At 30.9% G+C, this 24,026-nt stretch overlaps 1 protein-coding gene across 1 annotated transcript; it reads right to left on the minus strand.

Moving 5' to 3' along the window:
• Positions 1-8,938: 8,938 nt before the first annotated feature.
• On the minus strand, positions 8,939-16,631 carry LOC140864615 (ABC transporter G family member 24-like). Its single transcript, XM_073268898.1, has 15 exons — positions 16,263-16,631; positions 15,979-16,055; positions 14,166-14,441; positions 13,747-13,810; positions 13,523-13,669; positions 13,360-13,394; positions 13,108-13,181; positions 12,647-12,883; positions 11,974-12,563; positions 11,169-11,465; positions 10,448-10,924; positions 10,124-10,272; positions 9,723-10,012; positions 9,497-9,630; positions 8,939-9,358 (listed from the first exon to the last, which is right to left on the minus strand). The coding sequence occupies exons 1-15, from the start codon at positions 16,526-16,528 to the stop codon at positions 9,202-9,204; spliced, it is 3,270 nt and encodes a 1,089-aa protein (XP_073124999.1). The 5' UTR covers positions 16,529-16,631; the 3' UTR covers positions 8,939-9,201.
• Positions 16,632-24,026: the final 7,395 nt, after the last annotated feature.

The raw sequence follows: 24,026 nt of genomic DNA on the forward strand, positions 1-24,026 counted from the left end.
TTTTAAGAGACTGATCAGTCGAACCTTTTAAGTTTAAGGTTACACTACGGATATGACCATGCGATGTTAGAAAAATGATATGCTCAACAATGTTATGTATGTATTATATGATTATATTAAAGTTCAAGTTTAAGTAAGATTTTAAGTCATAATTCACGATTTTTAAGCATGCTCATTCATGTATTCGTTATATATTAGTATTCCAGTGATTTAAATTATTTTAAACTCTCGTTATGTTAGCATGTTGGGTCTCTAGGCTCACTACACTTATATGATGCAGGTGAGTACGTAGAGGAAGATGTAGTACCTACCGGCGGCGATGACGTATGAGCAGACAGGCAGTGATCCCCCGCAGCCGTCGTTTGAGTCAATATGAATATTTTTAATAATTTTTAAACCCTGTTATTTATTTATTTCTTTTAAGTCATTTCAGTGGCGAATTTTAATGCTATTTTCCTTAAATAATTTTATTGCATGCAAATTTTTAAGTTAATTGTTTTGACAATATTTTATTTAAGTTTGACTAGGTTATTTAAGTAAAAATGTTGCATTTTATTTATGTTATTTTTAAATCTGTTTATTTTTTGCATATATGTATGGGCATGTATGTACATCTATTTTACTTAGTATTATTTTAAAAAAAAAAAAATTCCGCATTTATGTAGAAGTTTAGGACGTTTCACGCCTATTTTCAGAGTTTTGTTAGCAGCCGGAAAAAGTGGAGCTTTGAGTTTCTGATCGGTCTTCTTTGTCTCCCTCATCTTCTTCAGATAATCACCAAACTTCTTTGTGATGAGTGACAACGAGTCATCTCCCAAATCCGATTCAAAGACTTCTTGAGGTTTGAAGAATGAGTTTGCTGTTGTTGACTCCATAATATTTCTGAAAAAATAATCCAGAATCAGCTCTTAGTGTATCAAGAGTAGGCTCTGATACCACTTGTAAGGGATATCATGGTTCATAAAAATTATCAGAATAAGATGTTGTCACTAGGTGTTAACAACATCCTACACAACATGCAGCGAAAATATTAAAACGTGAATAGTAACAGCAAAGCAACAGTAAAAATACTCAAGAGTAAATATGCACAAGTACTAAAGTAATAAAAGGTTGCACATAAAACCGATTCAGATGTTGTCACTAGGTGTTGACAACATCTTCAATAACACCTTAAGTAACATGCATCAGAATTTAGGATAGCATGAATAAAATAGATAAGCAACCAAACAAATCAGACTCAAATATTTAAGCAAGAGTATAAAATACTCTTGCAGCACCTCAGGTCAAAACTTTCACTAGAAAACAAATCAAAGAGTTTACAAAACCCTAAAACTAGTGAATTATTTCAAAACTCAATTTTCTCAAGAACGAGTGAGAAAATAAACAAATAAAAGCATCTCCTAAAATTCTATACGAAATAGAATAAATAAACAGAAACACGAAGATGAATCCTTGATGCCGAACACACGAGAGCAACACTCTTGAATCTTCAATGCTCTCAAATCTTCAAGGGCAATCAAGTAGACCACGACCAATGGTTGTAGAAACTAGCTTCAAATATGTAATCTGAATTCTTGTGATGTACGCTCAGAAGCTCTCTAGAAAATTTCACTTGGTCGTGTCTTTTATTTTGTACGCTCAAATCCTCACGACTTGATATCTCTTTTCTGCGCTCTCTCGTTTTTCTCCAAGCCACCTCAATCTCTACACCCTCTTTTTCTATTTAAGCGTGTCAGCTTATCTCCAAAAAGACTTGATCATATTTCCTTTCAAACTTGAACCAATCTATAAAACTAAGGAAATAATATTAAGTTAGGAGATAAAGATATATTATGATAAGTGCATAATATCTCCTACAAAATAATCAAGTAAATATTTAATCTCTTTAAGATATATAAATATCTTATTCTATAATAAAACAATTCTTATTTAAAATATCTCAAACACTTATATAGAAAAAAATATCAATCCAAGAAATGCAAAACATCACAATAAATCTTTCACAATATAGAAAAGATATCAATGATTTTATTCCTTTCAGAATCTACATGAAATTAAAGTGCAACCCTGGAGGCAAGTAAAAAGATCAAATCGAGCTTATGTACATGTCCACAACCCTGGAGGCAAGTAAAAAGATCAAATCGAGCTTATGTACATGTCCACTAATCCTATGCTAGCTACATCTTGTTGAGATATTGTCTTATCAAAAGTTCAAATTGAATAATAACGATATAGTGTATATTGAAAATGCCAGTGGGGGCAGTGTGTTAGATTTTTGAAGAATCAGGAGGGCTTAAATCTATGACTATGTGGGCCCGGACCAATGTTTTACGTGTCTGTAATTAAAGATCCCAATAAGTAATTAATTAGAAATTGGACCCAGATTAGTGGGATAAATATTCAAATTGCACTACATATCTTATGCACATTGTTACTAAGAAGGATTACAATCTATAGCTCTGTGAGTTATGATCACCTAAATTGTTACTTTACTCCCTTCAAGAAATTTTGAAAATTTTGTTGATATTTTGGAAATGAAAAGACCATTTATCTATAATTAATGAGATAGCGTACACATTTGACATTGTTAAGAAAAAAAACAATAAATGGTCGTATATAATGCATGAGTGAAAGGGGGCCCTATATGATCGATGCAAGCTATGTATACTATAGGCACCGTTAAATTTGAGCGATGAGATAAGTAATACATAGATAAGTAATATAATGTAATAAAAAATAAATAAGAAATGATAGTTAATATATTATTTGATTTGATTGATAGATTATAGTTTATTTGATTTGATTGATTAAATTTTATATAAAAATGATAAATTTTCATTTTTTTCTTTTAAAAATAAATAAAATATGAATTATATTATTTATAAGTGGTAATATAGTAATTTATATTAAATGATTTGATTGATGTAATTAAGATAAATTATTATTTATTTGATTGATGTAAAATTAATAATTAATATATGAATAAATAATATGACGAGAAAAGCGCAAGATTGGATGAGAAAAGTTATACATAAATTAATAATACATCAATCCAAACGGTGTCATATGTGTCATGCGAAAGGACAACATTTAGGCCAGGGAGTGTTTGCAATCACTAAAAAAAAGTGATTGTTAGCTTTTGGCTTAAAAAAATCATTTTCGTGTATTTTTTAAACCTAGATTATATGTTAGCTTATTATTAACTTAATTGAAATCCAAAAGCTAGTCATGTGGTGATTATGATTCTCCAAAAATGATTCTAATAAGAAGGTCATTGTTAAAATCAATCTAATCACTTATTTATCAAACACTATCAAACTTTAATTTTTAGATTTTTACATTTATTTCCAAACACTACCAACTTTTGATTTTTATTAACTTTTTTATAATCTATAAATTAATCACTTCTACAAAATCACAATTTATTGCAAACACTCTCTTACTATTCAGATTCTTATCAAAACTTATCATAGCAATTCTAAGAGTGATCGTATATATTTTTATGAGTGTAACACCACATAATCGAAAGTAAGTAGAATATCGACATTAGATGATTAATATTCTGCAAGGTATTACATTTCAATAAGTGAGATTTGTGCATGTTTATAATAAAGTGCTTATTTAGGTTAATTTTGAGGGTTCTTTATCTACATGCAATTATTTTTTTTTTTTTAGTGTTTTTAGGCTACGTTTACTTTGAGGGATGATGTTGTTAAATGATATATTAGAGAATGATTATTAATTAAAATAATTTCATATGATATGGAATTATCATGGATAAATAATAGGAGAAATGATATATATCACCCCTGTGAAATCTCGGGTTTGCTAATAAGTACCTATAAAAGTTTTTTGAGTTAGTAATAGCCCCATGTGATTCTAGATTTGTAGCATACACATCCCTTCTGGCTAAAAAATGATGAAAATGCCCTTTGACTTTTATGAACTCTTTAATTTATCACCTTTTACTGAAAATTTAAATGAAAACACCAATGCATTAACTTATATTTTCAATTAAGTTTATTTATACAATCACTTTAATTAATTTAAATATTAAATTTTATTTAAAAATAATTAAACTTATTACATAATTTAATGTAATAATAAAATTTACTATTAAAAAATATTTTGTGTATAACAAATCTTAATCTTAATAAAAAATATAATTATATATAATTTTCATAGTTGTTTAACTAAAATTTGATTATTTTATTCGATTAAATATAAAATTATAAAACAAAATTAATTTAATTATTTATTTAAGTATGGGTATTTTCGTCATTTTTAGCTGAAAAGGGTGTGTATGCTACAAATCTAATATCACATGGGGTTATTAGCTTAAAAAAATTTCATAGGGGGCTATCAGCAAATCCGGGATTTCACAAGGGTGATATATGCAATTTTCCCTAAATAATATTATATTTATGTTGGAATATTACATATTTTTTTATATTACGAAACTGATCTACAAAACTCGCTAAACTACACTCCTCAACTGACATCAAGAATAGCATTCAGAGAAAGACATAAACTGACGAGCTAAACATACCCGAACTCAACTGACCAAGAGACTGAGTCAGCTAAACTGAATTAAACATATCTCATTTGGATAGACTTTTCCGTACCTGACCAACCTCCAAAAGTAGAACACATCAGTGTACGATATTGTCAGAGACTGTCTGCGGATGGGAGAAGCTAACGGATATTGATTTGAATTCAAATAGAGTCGTTGCCCGCCAAGTATAAATACATATCTGAGGGCACTTGAACATCATACGACTCACTACGAAATCTCTCATACATATTCAAGTTACATATCAAAGATAAATTGAATCACTTCAGTTTACCCATTCATTTGAGAAAATCAGCAAAAAACATTTCAAAGCATTTCATCCAAGAGTCGAAAAACACTAGTAAGAACTTTCAAGCATAGCAAATCAGTGATGATCAAATATTGTTAAGTGTTGTGTAACAACAAGTGTTGTATCAGCAATATATCAGTTGAGGTGCTGCAAACCTTGTTGTACCAAGAAGCAGTTGTGAACTGTTTTCTTGAGTGTTTCTAGGAGTTTTGGGATAGATAATTGTGTGTAAGTCTTAGTCTTAGAGTGGGATGTTGCAATTTGATTGTAATAGTCAAATTCTTTTAGAGTTAATTTTTTCAAGGTGGAAGAAGGGGTGACGTAGAAGTCTTTGCAATATCCGAACATTCATAAAAAACCTTGTGTCATTTTACTTTCAGTTTATCACTCACTCACTCACCACTCCGATTAATCCATTAATCTACAAGTTCAATCTGTTAGTTGACCTCATTCCACATTTATCAAGTTGGTCAACTAATATCGGCATGCGGGAAGAAAGAATTCAGTTGACCAACTTCTACTGAACTAATCTTAGAATTTCTGGTAGTAAACTGCTACAGTGCTCGCAGTCGAGCAGAGTAACCCCTAAACCGATCCTGTCAATTTAGTTTTACAGATTATATTTGGGATTGAAATTATTATTAAGAAAATGATTCACCATTTAACTATCATAATCATCTTATATATATGTCGATGAGGCCTTAGCCTCTGGCTAAGGCTGAGGCCCTGAGCCATTTGGTCTCAGATTCGATTCCGGCTGCTTGCCGGTAGATTTCTTAATATTTTTAGGTAGATTTAGTAGTTTATTTATAATTTCTTTGCTCGAGATAAACTAGTCTCGAGTCCATGCTAAAGTTTTGTCGGTTGTGCTGACAACTTACTTATATTGTTGTACTCTGATTCATGATTATAATTGTACTCTAAAAAAATAATCTTATATATATAATGGTATAATATAGATTTGTACCGGTAAAACAAAAATAATCTTATATATATAATGGTATAATATAGATTTGTACCGGTAAAACATATATTTGTATAAAAAAAGGGTATAATCGATTTTTTTGTTTTTCTATCACAATTATAGATTTGTAAATTGCAATCCTTTGTATAATAGTTTTTTTTTCTTTTCTACATAGTAACATGCCTTAATTTTACTGGAAAAACTGCATTTTTGGTCCTTTATATTTGTTATTTTGCGATTTCGGTCCTCTATGTTTTCATATTTCAGTTTTAGTCATGTATGTTTCGATATTTGGCAATTTTAGTCTTTTTATTCGAAAATGCTTACGTGGCACTATACATATCAGCTTCACATCAGCATTGAATTAGTGCCACATCAGCGCCACATCAGAAAAAAGGACTAAAATTGCCAAAAAAATAAAGATAGCGGACTAAAACTGAAATCTGAAAATATAGAGGACCAAAATCGCAAAGTGACAAACATACCGGACTAAAAAAGCAATTTTCCCTAATTTTACCTATAAATCTTATATTGAATTGGTCAAATGATTCTAATTATGGTTAGAATTGGGATGTAATTTGCATAAAATATAAAAAAGCAAAACTATTAAATAATTGATATACATATTATTTCCTCTTTATTACTTTAATTACATTCAACTTATTAATAGCTAAATTGTTGGCAATATATAGTATATTTTCTTATAATCGACATGATTTTATTTTATCTAGGGCTAAATTATAATTAATCCACTACCAAAAAAAAAATCAATTGTTTCTTAAGTCAATTGTTTCTTAATTTTGGCATCTTTAATTTATCTTGTAATTTCTTGAGAGGTTTTGGTCTAATCCTCCTCTTTGTATTTTTTTAAATAATCAGGTAGGGGTCCAACTAACCCCGTTTTTTTTTTTATATATAGAAAAATCATATGCTTTTACGCTTATGATTTACTTAATTCACGGATTTGTCAAAGCACTAATTGTGATATTTTCTTGGATTTTACTGTAATTAATTTCAATTAAATAAATGATTCCGCCATACATGCATAATTGCACTTTGTTCATTTTCATTATACTCCCTTGAAATATATATATTCATAATTTGACCATTGATACAAGAGCCCACATGAGAAAAACAAAAACTAGAATTCTACTTATGCCTCCATAAGAAAACCAAAATTTAAAATAAAAACAAATTCCATGTTTCGTTAGTTTATGATAATTTGTGTTATATTCTTATTTTTCTTCTTCTCCATGTCAATATCCAAACAATGGGATTGTTTGAAGAAAAATGTTTTCTGACAAAGAGTGTCACTGGAGAAGTGGAGGACGCACATTTAATTTTCTCCGGGGATGACGAACTGGGATACCATTAAGCTAGCTGTGGCCACACCAGAATTACAGCTTCAGCTTCTGCGCGGGTTTCACAACAAACAGGCAAACTTCTACCTTTTCAAAACGGAGGACTTCATTCATGCTCGTTGTGAGGATATTTGCTACGTAGTACTGGCGTGTTAGAAAAGATGGCATTTATTATTCACCTTCTTACGCAAATCAGCCGCTACATAAAGTCCTTAATTGAACACGCGCTTGGATAGAAGTATTTCACATCTATGAATTTCAAATGTATTTTTTGTTGTTTAGAGAAATAACAACATATATAAACATCAAACCTATTTCTTTTATGTTTATGTGGTAATTCTTGATAATTAAGATGGATTTCAAGTTCATCCAATAAAATAGTAATTTGGCATCTAACTTATCTGTAAATAATTATGTTATGAATTTAAGATTTTTTTATATTTCATTGTTAACATTAAAATTGTAATCGAAATACATGGATTTGAAATATTTTCATCCAAGCGAAAGCTAAGCTTAATATATAAATTTAACATGTATCCATCATTTGTGATTCTATTGTTATTACTTTTTTAGATTTCTCGTTCCTTTGTTTTGAAAGGTCAAAATTAATCAATAAGATGAGAACATGGAACATAAATCAGTTTATTGATCACATCTTTGGATAAATTAATTGAGAAATTTGATTGAATAGATCAACGTAAAAACATTTTAGATTTTGCATCTTGCCCCAATCTTAAGTACGTGTGACACCTTCAATAATTTTAATACTGTAAAACCTCTATAAATTAATAATGTTGGGACCATGAAATTTTATTAATTTATAGGAGGTATTAATTAATCAATAAACTAATTATAATTTATTATTTAAGGAGTGTATTTTTTATCTAACTAATATATATATATATATATTAATTAAATTGATGTAGCACTAGTAGTTTCAGTATTATTTACTGAAAAAAAATGTTTCTATATTTTATCCAGGTGAAAGTGGTTGTGTTCGCAAGTGAAAAAATTAGAAGAAATTGCAGCAAACGTAATTGAAAATCACGTTGATGATGAAGTTGAGGATGCTACAGTATGAGTATATTTGGAACCAATTGCGTGAAATGAAGCATTCGTGGAGAAAACAACTTTTCGAAATTTTCGTTATAGTTCGATAATGCAACATCAGAATTTTTGGATGCAATGAGAAAAGTTATATAGATTTGAATTTCAAGAAAAGAAAACAAACAACAAATATCATCAAATTTTACTAACTTGTCATTAGTTATATTTAGTAATTTTAGAGAATTAATAATTTATGATATTGACATGATTGTATAGTTATATAAGAGTTTTGCAAATATTTATTATCTTATTATTTATCGAAATCGCTGATTTAATAAACTAGCTCAAGTCGGGACGGAATAAAAATATTATTTTTTGACAGGCTATTAATTTATTGAGTATTAATTTAAAGAGATTCTACTGAAATTGATAAGTATTATTGTAACTTCATATTTTCGATTATTTATACATCAAGATTATTTATACATGCCTTAAATTTTACCCATAATTCTTAAAACAAAAAATGCCAAAGTATAATATAATGATGACCAAGATTGGAATGCAATTGCACAAAATATACAATTGCAAACTACTAATTAATATTTATATACATGGTATTTCCTGTTTATTAGTTTCTTCAATAAATAAAAAGAATTGAATGTTTGTGTATTGAATCTGCACCCAAATAATAATAATAATAATGATCCACATTGGATTTATGTACATGTCCTCTAATCCTATGCTACATTTTTTTAGATATAAGCTATCAAAATTCATGTCTATTACATATAAATCTTTGGTAAATTTCATGTGGATACACTATATATTGTATCGAACTCTCGTCGCAGATTTGAGCCGAACTCAATCTAATCCACTATAACAATCAACCCCCCTTTGCAACTAATTTCTACAAGCCTATAATTTTGGTGAACAAATATGAAAATTTTCAAATGAATGAATGACGATGTCATTTCTTCTGTAACGTTAGCATACCAATAAAAGCTAGAGCGCGACAGGCTGCACCAGCACCGATGAGAAGGGATATACACAGTTTCCAATAGTGAAGATTGTAGCCAGTTCTTAGAAGTGCACCGCAACGTTGTATTAGCCATACACCATAATATCTGCAAGTGGAAATTAAGGTGATGGAAGATTAATATTCGTGTCTGTTTCGACTAGAATTATGCAACAATGTTGAGTGATAGCATAGGTGATGGATGGGAAACAAAATGTTTATGCTCTAGGAAAGAATTCCAACACACCTTTTGGCGTTTGAGACGATAAAGGCTTCTAGAGCCCAGTTTGGATAGCACAATTCTGTCAAAATCTTCATAAACTTCCCCGTTTTCGGCTGAGTTGACAGAAGAGTCAGGACCACAGGTAGAAGCACAGAACACTGCATAACGTGAAACCATTTCAGAATGTCAAAAATATTCTGGAACAATAAGGAAAAAAAGTAGTTTAGTAAAGTGGAGAATGTTTGATCACCAGCTGAGATGGACCAGGTTCAAGGAAGATTGCCAATACATAAGCGATTCCGGTAACACAATATACGAGGCAGAGCAAGACAATATAATTGTCGAAGAAGGTAGATCTAGGATTGCTGAAGGTATAAAACATGGAGAGGTAGACCAATGGCTTAATCAGCGTGTTGAAATGGTCGATCGTGTCTTTAGCAATAAAATGAGCCAGGCTGCTAATCCCAGAAGCACGTTCCCTGCGGTATTGCAACTTATCCAGGGCGAACGTTCTCAGGGCCGCGATTTTGCAGAGCAGAGCTGCAAGGGAAGAAGAATATTGATTCAGACCTCACAACTTATTCAAGTCAACAGAGAACTAAAAGATTACAATCTATAGCTCTAAGAATGATCAAATAAAAATGAACTTACATGTGGCAATGATGGTATACGTGTAACCAGGTGCGTTAAAGCTTTGATCGCTTGCTTTTGCAATCAATCCCAAACAAGCACCAGCGAGCAACAAAATAAGAAAGTCTATTGCTAGGATTCTAGCCTCTCGTAGTCGCTGCTTAGCCATCCTAATATAACAAACACGTTGAAGAGAAGTCTATTACTGCATGATTCAGTGTCGTATAAACTTGTGATCATATATAAACGAGTTGCATGTGAATGAAATCATGAATCAATCCTTGAATCTCGGCATCTCGCAAACAAAAAATAGTCATATGAGAAGGATGTAACTCAGTATTTTACCTTCCCAGGAAGTGTTTATACTGTAGGATAATACTGGGAGTTCTCCTTCCGGACAAGTCCTTTGATTTCAGGAAATTATTCAATATCCCCTCAAACCGCGCCTCCAGTCTGTATTTTAAATTTTGCCAGTATTCTCCACAAAATGATAATTGCTCACCACTGAAACTGGCATGGTCTATTGAATCATCGCGGATTATTCGCACAGAAATGTCATTTTGCATATCTGGAGGTACCGGATAGCCTTTATGAAGCTTCCATCTTAAAGGAAGCTCTTCATAAGTCACACATGAGCTTGTACTCGGTTTAGCCATCCCTTCCAAAACATCTATAAAATAGTCTGGTGGATTAATACGCTCAGGGACAATGATACCAAGTTGTGCAAAGTAATCTTCAACCTCCATCACTGGACCATGATAGGCTGTGAGACCTCCCTTCGCTAGAAGTATCAAATCATCAAACATCCTGAACAAGGAATAGCTGCAATACGAAACAGATTACTCGATTAACCAAAAGCATGAAATAAACCCGTTGGGGAAAAAGATATTACCTCCTAATATCGACAAATTAAAAGTGGCTGCACCTTCTTATGCATCTATATTGACAGATGTGATATTTCTAATCAAGATGCCTTCCGGCTTATTGTGTTGTCTATATGTTATAATCATTTATTCATATGCGGCAGGTAATTGAGCAAATTCCGTAACAAGAATTCTAATATTACCTAGGTTGGTGCACAACCATGCAAATGTTTACTCCCTCGAGAGCTTCACGCCTGAGGGCTCTAAGTAGAAGCTGCGAAGATGAGCTGTCCAGTCCAGATGTTGGTTCATCCAGGAATAAAAGTGAAGGTTCCATCACCAGCTCCAGACCGACATTTACTCGCTTCCTCTGTCCTCCAGATATACCTCGCTTCTCCACAGTGCCAACGAGAGAGTTCCTCACTGGCTGCAGTCCCAAAGACTCGATCACTCTTTCGACAACCAGTACCTTCTCTGCTTTTGGTAAATCTGCTGACAGTCTTCAATAAATTCGAAATAAATACTTATTAGAAATAAGGGAATGGAAAACTATATGTTCACACCAAGGATTTGAACAAGACAACCCAAGCTGAAATAAATTATTGGAATCATCTTTTTAGCTGATAATAGTCAATGGTTGGGTGGTTGTGCATGGTTAAGTCATCTTGGAATAGATTTAGAACGGTATGTTATTTTGATATGATTTTTACCAATTACAAGTTCTTAAATTAATAAACATGTGCAAGAGTTAAAAGATATTATTTCGTACAAATTTAGAAGCTTTGGCGTCCTTTGGTATATTTTTTCTTAATATTAATGAAAGTGAACGGAAATCGCAAACATTATGAGCATGAGTTTGAAGAATGAGGCATGATGAATATCATATGTAGGCCAATGATTCAATAAGATGCTCCATATTATGAAGTTTTAGTGGAATCTACCAACTTATCAAGTCCAGATTCCATATGACTTTCAGAAGTAAAAAGATTATGTTGTATCATAGCATACCTGCAATTGGCACTGAACCATATATTCTCTTCCACAGTCAAATTTCCATGAACTACATCATCCTGTGGCACAAAGCCAACGATCTTTTTATATGACCGTATTGATTCCACTTTTCCATTTATAAGAACTAATCCGGTTATTGAGCAACCAACTGTTTTTCCAGCCAGAGCTGAGAGTAAAGTTGTTTTTCCAGCCCCTGATGGGCCCATCAGAGCAGTAATTCGAGAAGGCTTGATCTCCCCAGTAACGGACCGCAAAAGATGTTTCTTGCCTTCTTTCAAAGAGACCGTAAGATCTCTGAAAGAAATCTCGATGTTGGGTCTTTTCCTGGTCTCATTGTTAACAGCTTCTGAAATATTTATGGGCACAAGAAGGTTTATGTTCTGCTGTTGTTGAGCTTTCTCTTTCTCCAGTTGCAAATAGGCATACTTGAATATTTGCGTATCAGTGCGAATGTGTTTGACCTTCACCTTTTTCTTCTTATCCTTGTTCTCAGCTTCTGGATTCACACCTTCAAAACTCTCCACATATTCTTCAATCGGATGATTACCAGCTTCTATTTGCTTTTCTCCAGATAAAGCAGCACGTCGCTGGAAGGCACTAAACTTATTAGGCAACATAGGCTAATGCAAATACCCATCTGTATCACTTTTAGTTTGGTTCAGTATTTCACCTTCTCGATAGGTACTGTGGTAATTCTACCAGAAAACGTGCGGGATACTTGAGATTGAAGCTCAACTGCCCTTTTCTTGATTGCATCCCTCGCTACTAGCCATCTTGCCTGTGCTTGGGCACTTTCCTTGACACTTTTCACAGCAACTTCCCTTGATCTAGCATATCTCCTTTCGCTAATGGTGATCACTTGCCCATAACAATTGTAAAAGATAAACAGAAGAACACTAACACCAATCTGCAAAAAGCAAGAATAGTGCTTTATCTATCAGATATGGTTCCATCAAATATAGCAAGACCTTGGAATAGAGACACTATACGATTTTTCAAATAACGTTAAGATCAGATGTGTTACATGGATCACTTCAAAACAGTAACAATCCTGAATTACTCCCGGAAGAAATTAGGCAGTATCGAAGAGTACAAGATTCTTCATGAACTAAAATACGTAGGAAAACTTACAATGAGCATTAGACCATATCTAGTTATGTTCTGCTTTGTGGAGTTTGGTCCACATGCAGTCAACCAGAGGCACCCTGCAACAAATGCATAAGATGGTCAGCAAAGTACAAGGATCCATGAGTTAGAGTCACTAAATGCACCAAATCACACGCAAACTGAAGCTGCTAATCTAAAGGAAGAGTTTCCACCATTCGACATATAATGCGTGTTCATTCACAAGACCAATCATACAAAATTCGATCATGGACTCACCGGTCTGAGATCTGGAGCCCATCCGGCAGTAGTGCCTGAGAATCAAATTCCAAAAAAAAAAGATGAGTTTTTAGCAGGCATGCACTGTCACAAACTCAAGTACAAAAGGTACAAAGAATCAAGACTCAGGCACCATCAAATAAATCAGAACAAAAACCGATACCCGCTGCTGCAAGGAACCTCTTCCGTGCTCGTTGGACAATATGATCCAGCTGAACAAAACATGGAACCACCTCTGCTAACATCTGCCCAAATATTAGCCCCTCCACAAGTGTGATTCGGCTTTCCAGGGGGGAGTTGGTACATATATCTGCAGAGAACAAGCAATAAATATAATGCACAAACTATGGAAGATAACCAAGAAGCCAGCTCTGAGTAACAACGTACGGGTCACATAAGCCGGTGCTCCCATTGAACGTAGCCAGCGGGCAATATGAACCCAACGGACAAGCTACACAAACGCCAAAAGCACTCAAAATCAGAGATTCTTTGTCAGTAACAAAACGAAGAGCAACAATATCGGATTCGTATTCGGGCCTGTTTAACTTCGAGCATAACCAACAAACGTAATGCAAGAAAAACAAACTGCAACTAGCAAGTCAATATTTTTCAGAAAATTATAGAGGATCATTTTCTAAATTTTATCCAAAAATTTCTCACTTAATTGAGGAAAGCAAACTGCATACTCGTATGAAAAATCAACAGGAACTAATTTGAAAAAAAAAAAAAAATCACAAGATCAAATAAATTCAACATCATGGAATCAATGAAGTAAGCATTAATTAAGCAGCATGACAAAGACTAACGGATCATGCAGGTGAGGCCTTGCGGGCAGAAGAATCCCTCGCAACATGGCTGGCAATCGGTGGTTCGGGCAGGGATTTCACGAGATTCTTTGTAATCCAAGGGCTGCGAAAGGCCCGCACTGCAAGCCCATCCGGGCTCGCAGCCCGAAATCCAGGAGGAGACGTTACAGTTCCTGTTGGGCCTCAAGAAAGTGGTGGGGGTATTGGCTCTTGCGATGAAATTGGTGAAGTAGAATCTGAGGTCTGCTGCTGTACACAATCTCTGCGGCAAGTCTCCTGTTTCATCACCAACGTTAGAATCGATATCCAATCTAAGGATGTCTCAATTCAGCTGCTTGCACATAAATGCATGTTGCGTCGATATGGAATTATATCAAATATGGTATGAAATTTTTTTTGATATATAGATATTTTTTTGATATATTGAATTTTTTTTTTTGGTATTTATATCGTATCAATATCGGTATAAATTTTTTTCATATCGATATTTTTGTTACCCTATACGTCGTTCCAAATTTTATGCTACACTGACCGAAATAGTATGTTTCTTGTTTTTGTTCAAGATGTTCATGCATAAACCTTATTACTATTTGTTTTCTTTTTCATCTAACAATTTCACACGAACATCTTGAAAAAAGAATAGACGGGTATTTATATTATTGTAATATAGAACATCGGGCCTTCCATTTAACGAGAAAATTATATTTTTTTCGCCTGATCTATTTACTTCTATATAAATTTGATTTGTCAAAACTAGGTCTTCCTCCTTATTTTTCATTTTTTTTTGGAAATTTTAGTAATTAATCACTACACACACGAATTTCATGTCGACATCAAATCAAGCTACATTAGCCTCATGTTGGGGAAAAAACCCCCAAAATTGAGAAGAAAATGAATATAGGGTACCAATATTGAAAATTTTCAGATAAAAATCCAAAATAACAAAAAGACATGTTATAACGAGACTATTTCTCTCCCTATTTCAATATCATTTTGATGATTCAGTTACTAATATTTAACCACATCATACGAGGACAAATATTCTAAGTCTAATATGGAATAATTTTCAAAAGCTTCTAAAAGGCGGCGTCCTAGATGCTAGGCGGTTGCCCACCAGTTGAAGCTTGTGGATGTTATTACATTGATTGGCCGTCTAGGCGGCCTCAAAATCCGCCTAGCTAGATAAAGATGAATTATTGGAGATATATTAAGATAAACAAGAATCATTAAAGTACTAATATTGGAGATAGGTTAAGAACAAAAATTATCATTAAACTAATATTAATTAATATATAAATGAGCTATTTGATAGGTTATAAGTCAATTTGTCCGCAATTTTTAAACTAAATATAATGCGGATTACAAGCTGAGCGAATCCTAATGATTTGTTTAGTACTTTACAAAGCTGTAAAATCTAAATTAAATAAAGTTTTGTACTTCCCAAGATTTTAATTAAATCAAAACTATGGAGAGAGTCGTCGATAATTTATTAATTCCTTTAATACAAAGTATGGATCAATTTGTGAGCATGCTTTGTCGAAACGCGTAAATTAAAATATAAAGGAAAATATGATGAAAATATGACTATCTATTGGTTCGAGGAAGAAATATTTTTTAACACCGTATGAACACAAAATGACCTTAGCAACCACAATTTAAAAGAAAAAATCGAGTCGAGTATTAATCTATAATAACACCCAAATTTTTAACAATAATTAATAAAAAAATTTCCTACTTAAATAATTTTATTTAACTAATTTTTAACACCCAAATTGATTCACTATTAATTAAACCTAAAAAAAATGAAACATACCTTTAGTAGTGAGGATGCACCGAGACAAGAAATCCAAATTATCAGAGAAATTAAAAGATCTGTTCCAGTCATCTTGCCTGTCATCACAATAACAATGCAAAGTCGTCTCTTTTAAAATTCAATAAATAATTTTTGTAAAATTTTTTTTAAAAAAATCAAATAAAATCATCCACTTTATTAATTTTCTGGTCTGCTAACAAAAAAAATGCCCAAAAATTTAAAAAAAACAAGGGATAATATGTATATAGGCCACACGTAGTCGAAATCATGTGAGATGATCTTACGGGTCCGTGACACAGAAGGTAGCCTGTTTAGCAATCTCACTGTGTATAAGATCGGACGTCATGCCGGAAAGCCGGTTGTAGACGATCTCCGTGAACTGATTAAGGACCCTCGGATCTTCCAGCTGGCTGCTGTTTACGTACGCATTGTAGTCGTTATCGGATACTTGTTGGCACTGCACGAACCGCACCAAGCAACACAGCATCAAGCTCCATATGATCACAACTTTCATGGATTGTAAAAGACTCGACTTCTTCAGTTTTGCCATGTATTGTTTGATTGGAAGCTCATAGATAGAAGTAGTTTCTTTTACAAATCCAGTGTGTGTGTTTGGTGTGTGTTCTTGGTGTCAAGAAGAAGATTATAAGGAAACTAGGAATAATGTATAGGGTTTTTCATAAAAAAAATGATTGTATATACATATATATTCGTATGTGTAGTTGACCACATCGTAGGGAAGATATGAATTGGTAGTTTGAGTTTTCGTGTTTGACTATTTTGATAGTACAAATATACATACATATATACACATATACAACTATATATATTATGTCTCCACAGTAAGCATGGCAAACGATCGGGTCAGAAAATATATAATTTTAATATATATGATATTTTGAAGAATTAAGGCTTCGTTAAGATTGGGGGAAAATCTTTTTTTTTTTTTGGAGACTGGGAAAATCATATTTTCGACATAACTTGCACTTTTTTTCATTTTTTGTCCTATATGTCTATGTTCAATTCTTGCTTTTACTTTAATAATTTAATTTTTTAAAAATTTTAATCCTTTTAAAAGTATATTGTTACATTTTTTTTTCCGATGTCTCAACATCATATCCGGTCTCACGTTATCATTTTTGGTCTCACGTCAAAATTTTCATAAAAAAGATTAAAATTGAAAAAAACTATAAATTAATTAATTATTATTAAGATCGTAAATTGACCGACAACCTGATCAAAAGTGAAAAACATACAAGTTATAAGACAAAAAATATAGTTTTGATAAGGTAAGAAATTGTAATGAATTTTTTAGGACTGTCGACTGTGTAATGGTCTTATCCTAAATCGATTTAAAATTGATGTTTAATAAGTTTTTATAAGACTCATGGTTGTGCAGTCGAAATTTTTATTAAATAATTAATAATTAATATGGTCTTACTTAATTCTCAAAATATTTGAACTGCCCCAATCTCGACAAGAAGATATTATTTATCTAAAAAACTAGTTAACCTTTAATTGCTTCTTTGAGAAGTTTTCTGAAGATGAGTACTTCGTCTTAGTCGTGGCGCGGTAAACTAACATAGAAATTAAAGAAATTTGATTGGTAATATTTGGTTCTATTTTTTTTTGTAAAGAAAGTATTTAGGAAAAAAAAAATTACGGGATAAATTTGTGAATATGTGTTTGAAATTTTTTTCCGAAAGGATAATGATCATTTAAGATTTTGTGTTATTGTTTCTCTCTTTAGAATTTTATTTTTTTTTTTAATTATTGCAGATGCTTTATCATAGAAAATTGTATTGCATTATTTTTCAAATTAGATTTACACTTTACAGTATTTGAAATTTTTAAAAATAATATTTTTTTATTTTAATACTTTATAAAATATAATTTTTTTTTAGGTGTAAGAAAAAGCGAAAGTAGCATCCTTAGTTCTTCTTAAATTCTTCTTTCTTTCTTTTTTTTAAAGATACTGTTAGATTCTGTTTTGGAAAATGAAAAATTGATTACTTCAAAATTAACCAAATAATAAAGGGATAAATATGGGCATTTTCCTAGGAAACCTGTCAAGAGGAAATCTTCAAACGGTTCATATTATTGAATATGCGTTGTATTTTATTAAATTAAAAGGGTTAGAATTAATTATGAGAAATATATAACGCAACAAAAAATATATATATATTATTTTATTTTATTCATAGAAGAATTCAATATGTTGACTATAATTGAGGCAATAAGACTAAAAGGGAAAATATTTGTATATTGGTCTTGTATATTTACGATTTTGATCATCCATGTTGTCAAATTTCAGTTCATTAATCATTTATATTTAGTCTTCTTCTTTTTTTTCTTTTTTTCTTTTGTTGCAATTCCAGTTCTTTTCTTAACGTAACGCTGATACGACAACAATGTGATGAAAATGACTAAAATTATACTTGTTATTTACTCATTACGGACCAAAAGATAACGATTGCGGGTTCTCATATAAAAAAATTGACTAAAATTATCGAAAATTGAAAGATACAAAATTAAAACTAAAATTTATAATATAAACCACAATAATTACAAAGAAAAAATAAACAAACAAACAACATACGAGACAAAAAAATGCAAATTTCACATCTACAATATATATCTAATAGTTATATTTGACCATAATTTCCTATAACTTTGTTGAATATGTCTAATTATATTTTTTAAGGGTTTCGTGTCTCTTTGCTCTGTATCCTAGCCAAACCAAAGAATGGTCGCAAGTTGCCTTATTTAATGAATATTTTCAGTTATTACTAAATTCAAGTCGTCAGTACAAAATTCAAATATTTTTATAACCGTGATATACCAACTATATGGAATCATGATATAATTTTAGATTTGTTTAAAACACTCTTCATCTTATCAAAACAACTTCCTTCCACACAACCAAAAAAAAAAAAAAAAACCTAACTAACTAAATGATTTTAATATTAAGTAAAAATTAATTTGGTACAAGAACTATTGGTTAAATGTCAAGTTGGTATACGAATTTTTGTTAATGTTTTAGTTGGTACATGTCCACTGGATTCCGGTCAATTTCCGGTGACATTAAGTAAAAAAATGTCCAATTTGTCCTTCATTAAAAAAAACACACACACACACACATTTTATTTTTAATTTTAATTAGATATGTTTGTATATTATATTTTAGAAGTAAAAAATGATTTGATTAAAATTTTTATGTGTACGTAATATTTATTATATTAGACAGATTAAATAGATTATATATTTCGACGAAAAATGATTACATATATTATATTAAGGCATACAATATCTAAATAATTATAAATAAATAAATTGATACTATAAAAAAAGAAATAAATATACTTTTAGCCCAAATTCTATTTTTGTATATATAATTTTCACATTAATATTTTGAAAAAATATTAAATAAATAGCGATTGTGCTAAAAATATTTGAAAATATTTTAATTATTTAAAAATTTATTGAATATATTATTTTAATAAAAATATTGCAAAAATTCTACTAAAAATTAATTTAAAAGTTCCACTAAAAATTAATTTAAATTTTCAAAATATATTTATATGAAATACTCATCAAAGCACCAATCAAACTCCGTCATAATGTGTCACGTGATTTTTAATCAACAAACCAAAAATTGAAAGTTTATTTTAAAAAACTGTTATACCCTTTTCTTCATCAGAATTTGGTCAAAATCCGATGGACATGTACCAATTAAACCATTAACAAAAATTCGTGTATCAAATTTGACATTTAATCAATAGTTCATGTATCAAATTAATTTTTATTGTTTTAATATATAATGATATCATTTCTCTTTCTATTTTATTTTTCTCTCCTACCGCATCTCAATTTCAAAAAATTTCTTCTAATTTTTTTTAAAAAAAAACTTTATTCTTAACTTTTACGGAACACAAAGTATCACATGTAACACGACCCGCTAGCCGCTAATATATATATTACACATGTACTCATTAGCCAATGTTCTTCAAAATATTTCTTTTTAAATACAAATTGGGTGTAGAAGGGGAATAACGTTGACTCCTTCACAAAAATATAAAAACTTGAACATTGAGACAAATATTTGACAATATTGTTATTATTTTTCATTAAAAACAATATTATTATTTTATATTTTATCACCATTTATATTTTATGCATTTTTGTCATGTTAAGTAATATTTTAGACTTAGGGTTTGGTCACATGTCGTGCCGCGCGACTTCATGTTATATAAGATAGGAGTTGACTCTCTAAGAAATCAACGACCGAAGATAAAGAAAGAACAATGCCGTTTACGTTATACTAAAGTAAAAGGACGTGTGCATCGAGAATAGTGGTGGTGGATTTTCACGTCATAAAAAATTATATAATGATAAAGTTTCAATTTTTTTTTCTTGTTGTTTTTTTTAAGAAAATTATATTGTTTTTTCGTAATTTATGATTGGTTATTCGCAATTTTGATTCGATACATTATCCAAGTTAAGTTATAGTCCAATATTTTTCTTTTTTTTTTTTTCAGTTTTGGTTTTTTTTTTCATTTTTATTAATCTTTTTCTATATGTGTGATAATGTGGCACTGGACACATAAATTAGTAATTTTAAAATTAAGTTCGTAGATTGATAATCAAGAAACTAACACGGTTTGGTTTGTATATAGAATGAGATAATAGATCATTTATAATACGAATGATAATACATCGAAAGATATATGTAACATAATTAAGGATAAAAATATATTGATCGCATTCCAAGTCAAATTCATGTGCATATTCTGTATAATATTTTTACGAATTAACATGATCACATTCGATCCAAATCAATGGATCGGAGTTTTCTCCCACCACTATTACCCAGTACTTAATCCAGCTTTTTCAATTTTCACGTGATTTTTAATCTATAAGTAATTATGTCAACTAGATAATTCAAACAACTTTGTTAAGTCAAATTATTTCAACAATTGTTTTTTTAAAAAAAATTAATTTATATTCAACACGACAAAAATAATAGGTAGGCCGGGGCTTTCGATTTTTCAAGTTCGGGAAATTTTAGTTTTTTTTAAAAAAAAAAATTCAATATTCTAATGTGATATGTATGTAAACGCTATGTCGGAGCCAGTTTAGTTTTTAAAAAATAAATTTCCCGATCTTAAGTACTTGAGATTGATATCATAAATTAATCAAGCCCGCTCGACTTTAAATCTTGGTTAAAATCAAATCATAATTGAGTTTTGATCAAGCTCTAAATGAAATTATATACACATTTTATTTATAGTTTTAAAATTTTTATAAAAATTGTGTCCTATTTGTGATTATGACAACCTAACATACTTTTTAATCTAATTTTTTTGTTTCACCCACTCCCAAAAAAAGTACCCAAAATATAAGGTGATTGGGACCATTTCGTGGTAATAATATGCGATCTTAGGTTAGGATTGACTTGGTCTTGGTCTCTTTTAATTAAGACATGCTGATTTCACGAAATATTTGTAAGATATTTTTTTTAAAAAAAAATATAATTTAACATGTATAAATAAAGTTAAGCCAAATGGAATCTACAAAATTGTATAAAATATAACATCATAAAAAATATATATTACCTGTGATCTAAATTGAAATCATATTTATGACCTTGGTTGGGAATTTAAGACATTTTTATTTTAAAAAGTAACAATGTAAATATATGAACTACTCCAATCCCTTTCTCCAGCTACATATTTTTTAACCCTTCCAATTACTTATCTCAATGACCTATTTTGTTCTAGGATCATTTGAATACGTTTCCTATGATTCAAATTATACTCTAATCTTTCTCTGTACTTTTTGTTTCCCTTTCAATCCTTTTATGTCACGTACACAAACACATGCCAAATCATCGAATCCCGTAGACAAATATAAAATTTAGGGAAAATTGCTTTTTTGGCTCTATATGTTTGTCATTTTGCGATTTCAGTTCTTTATATTTTCAGATTTCAGTTTTAGTCCGCTATCTTTATTTTTTTGGCAATTTTAGTCCTTTTTTCAACGTGGCGCTGACGTGGTACCAATTCAGTGCTGATGTGGAGCTCACGTGTACATTGTCACGTAAGCATTTTCGAATAAAAAGGACCGAAATTGCCAAAAATCGAAACATGCAGGACTAAAACTGAAATATGAAAACATAAAGGACCAAAATCACAAAGTGACAAACATACATGACCAAATTTGCAGTTTTCCATAAAATTTAAATATAAACGTCTAAACTAAAATTTATTTCTCTGTACTTTTTGTTTCCCTTACCCAATCAATAGACAAATATTCCTATGAGATAGTCTCAAAGATCAATTTTTTGAGACAAGTCTCTTATATGGGTTATAAATTAAAAAATATTACATTTTATGTCAAAAATATTTTTTATTATTATAAATACGAGTAGAGTTGACCCATCTCACGGATGAGATCATCTCACAAGAGTGTTACTCCAATCAATATACCCTTTCGATCTTTTTATGTCACGTACACAAACACTTGCCAAATCATCGAATCCCGCAGAGTTAGGATTTTCTTGCCAAAATCGGATCAAAACTGCTGAAAATTTTTATCTTCACCTACCATAAAAGTATGAATATAGGAACAAAATTTTTGCATAGTGTATATACATGATTATCATTTTGTTCCATATGATTGATATGTTAATGAGAGTTATATAAGTAAAATTAATTGCAAAAAATATAGGGACAAATATGAAAAAATACACAAGACAATTGATTGGTTGTAATAATTGATTGGGTGTAATAATTTTCCACACTTAACTTCCATCTTAATAGAAGTTATTTAATTCTATAACTTCTATTTTTTATTATTGATTGTGTCAATTTGTCTAAAAAATTATCATACATAAATTATATATGTTATTATATGATTTTTTTTTCATTTCATTCATGTATTTGCAAGATTCTAATATAAATTTTTGTAATACTATTTTATTAATATTCAATTGAAGATTGAATAAAGCTTTACCTACTATAAAAATATGAATGTAAGGGCAAAGTTTTTGCATTGTGTATATACATGTTTACCTTTTGTTTCATATGAATGAGATGTTAATGAGAGTTATTGATAATTATGTTTTTATTGCTTTTGTTAGTGTCATTTTGTTGTTGTTTTGCATTAGTTGCATGTTTTATTTTAGCATTTTGTTAGTATTGCATTTTCCGTGTTTGCATGATGGGATTCGTGTTTTTGTGGTTAGGTCGCTTATTTTGCGGATTAAGATGAAACCTCGGAGGAATGGAGAAATGCTGAAGAATTTCTGGAGAATTCACGCCGATCGATCCGCAAAAGTCTGCAGATCGAGCGGGCGCCTATATTTTGAAGATAGTAGACTTGGACGTTTTGTGCCGATCGATCTGCAAAGGTTTGCAGATCGAGCGACACATATTTACGCGAGGCAGAGAGTTGATATTTTTTACGCCGCTCGATCCGCAGGATGTTGCAGATCGAGCGGGCGTTGTTTTTCGGAAAGTTTGTTCTAATTTTGGTAATTTTGTTATTTTAGTTCCTAGCCTCTATTAGACTTTTAATTCCGTTTTGGGAGGATTATTATCAGACTTTTGGAGATTACTTAGGAGGCTAGGTTTTATTCTTGAATTTTACTCTCTAGTTTTCTTCTTTTCTTTGAATTTTTATGAATTTAGTTATGAATCGTTGTAGCTAAACTCTTTTACTTGGTTGAGGGAGACGAAACCTTGATATATTTTGTTAATGAGATTTGATTCGTAGTGTTTAATCTTTATTAAGTATCAATCTTTGATCTGTTTTATTTTATGTTTGTATGCGAGATTTTATGATTGGCCATCTTAGGATTTTATATTGCGGGCGATAGCTAAATTAGAGTTCAAATCCGTAATTGTTTGAATAAACTAATTTGCGAAGCAACTACGTGTGATAATTTCTGCTGTTGAATTTATTATTTCGTAGGATCAATTATTGACTAAGCTAAATACAACCGCTGGTGTTTGTGTTGTCTAGATTCGTCAGTTTTACTAGTTTGA

Source organism: Henckelia pumila, chromosome 4 (genome assembly GCF_033568475.1).
Source record: "Henckelia pumila isolate YLH828 chromosome 4, ASM3356847v2, whole genome shotgun sequence".
NCBI classification, from domain to species: domain Eukaryota; kingdom Viridiplantae; phylum Streptophyta; class Magnoliopsida; order Lamiales; family Gesneriaceae; genus Henckelia; species Henckelia pumila.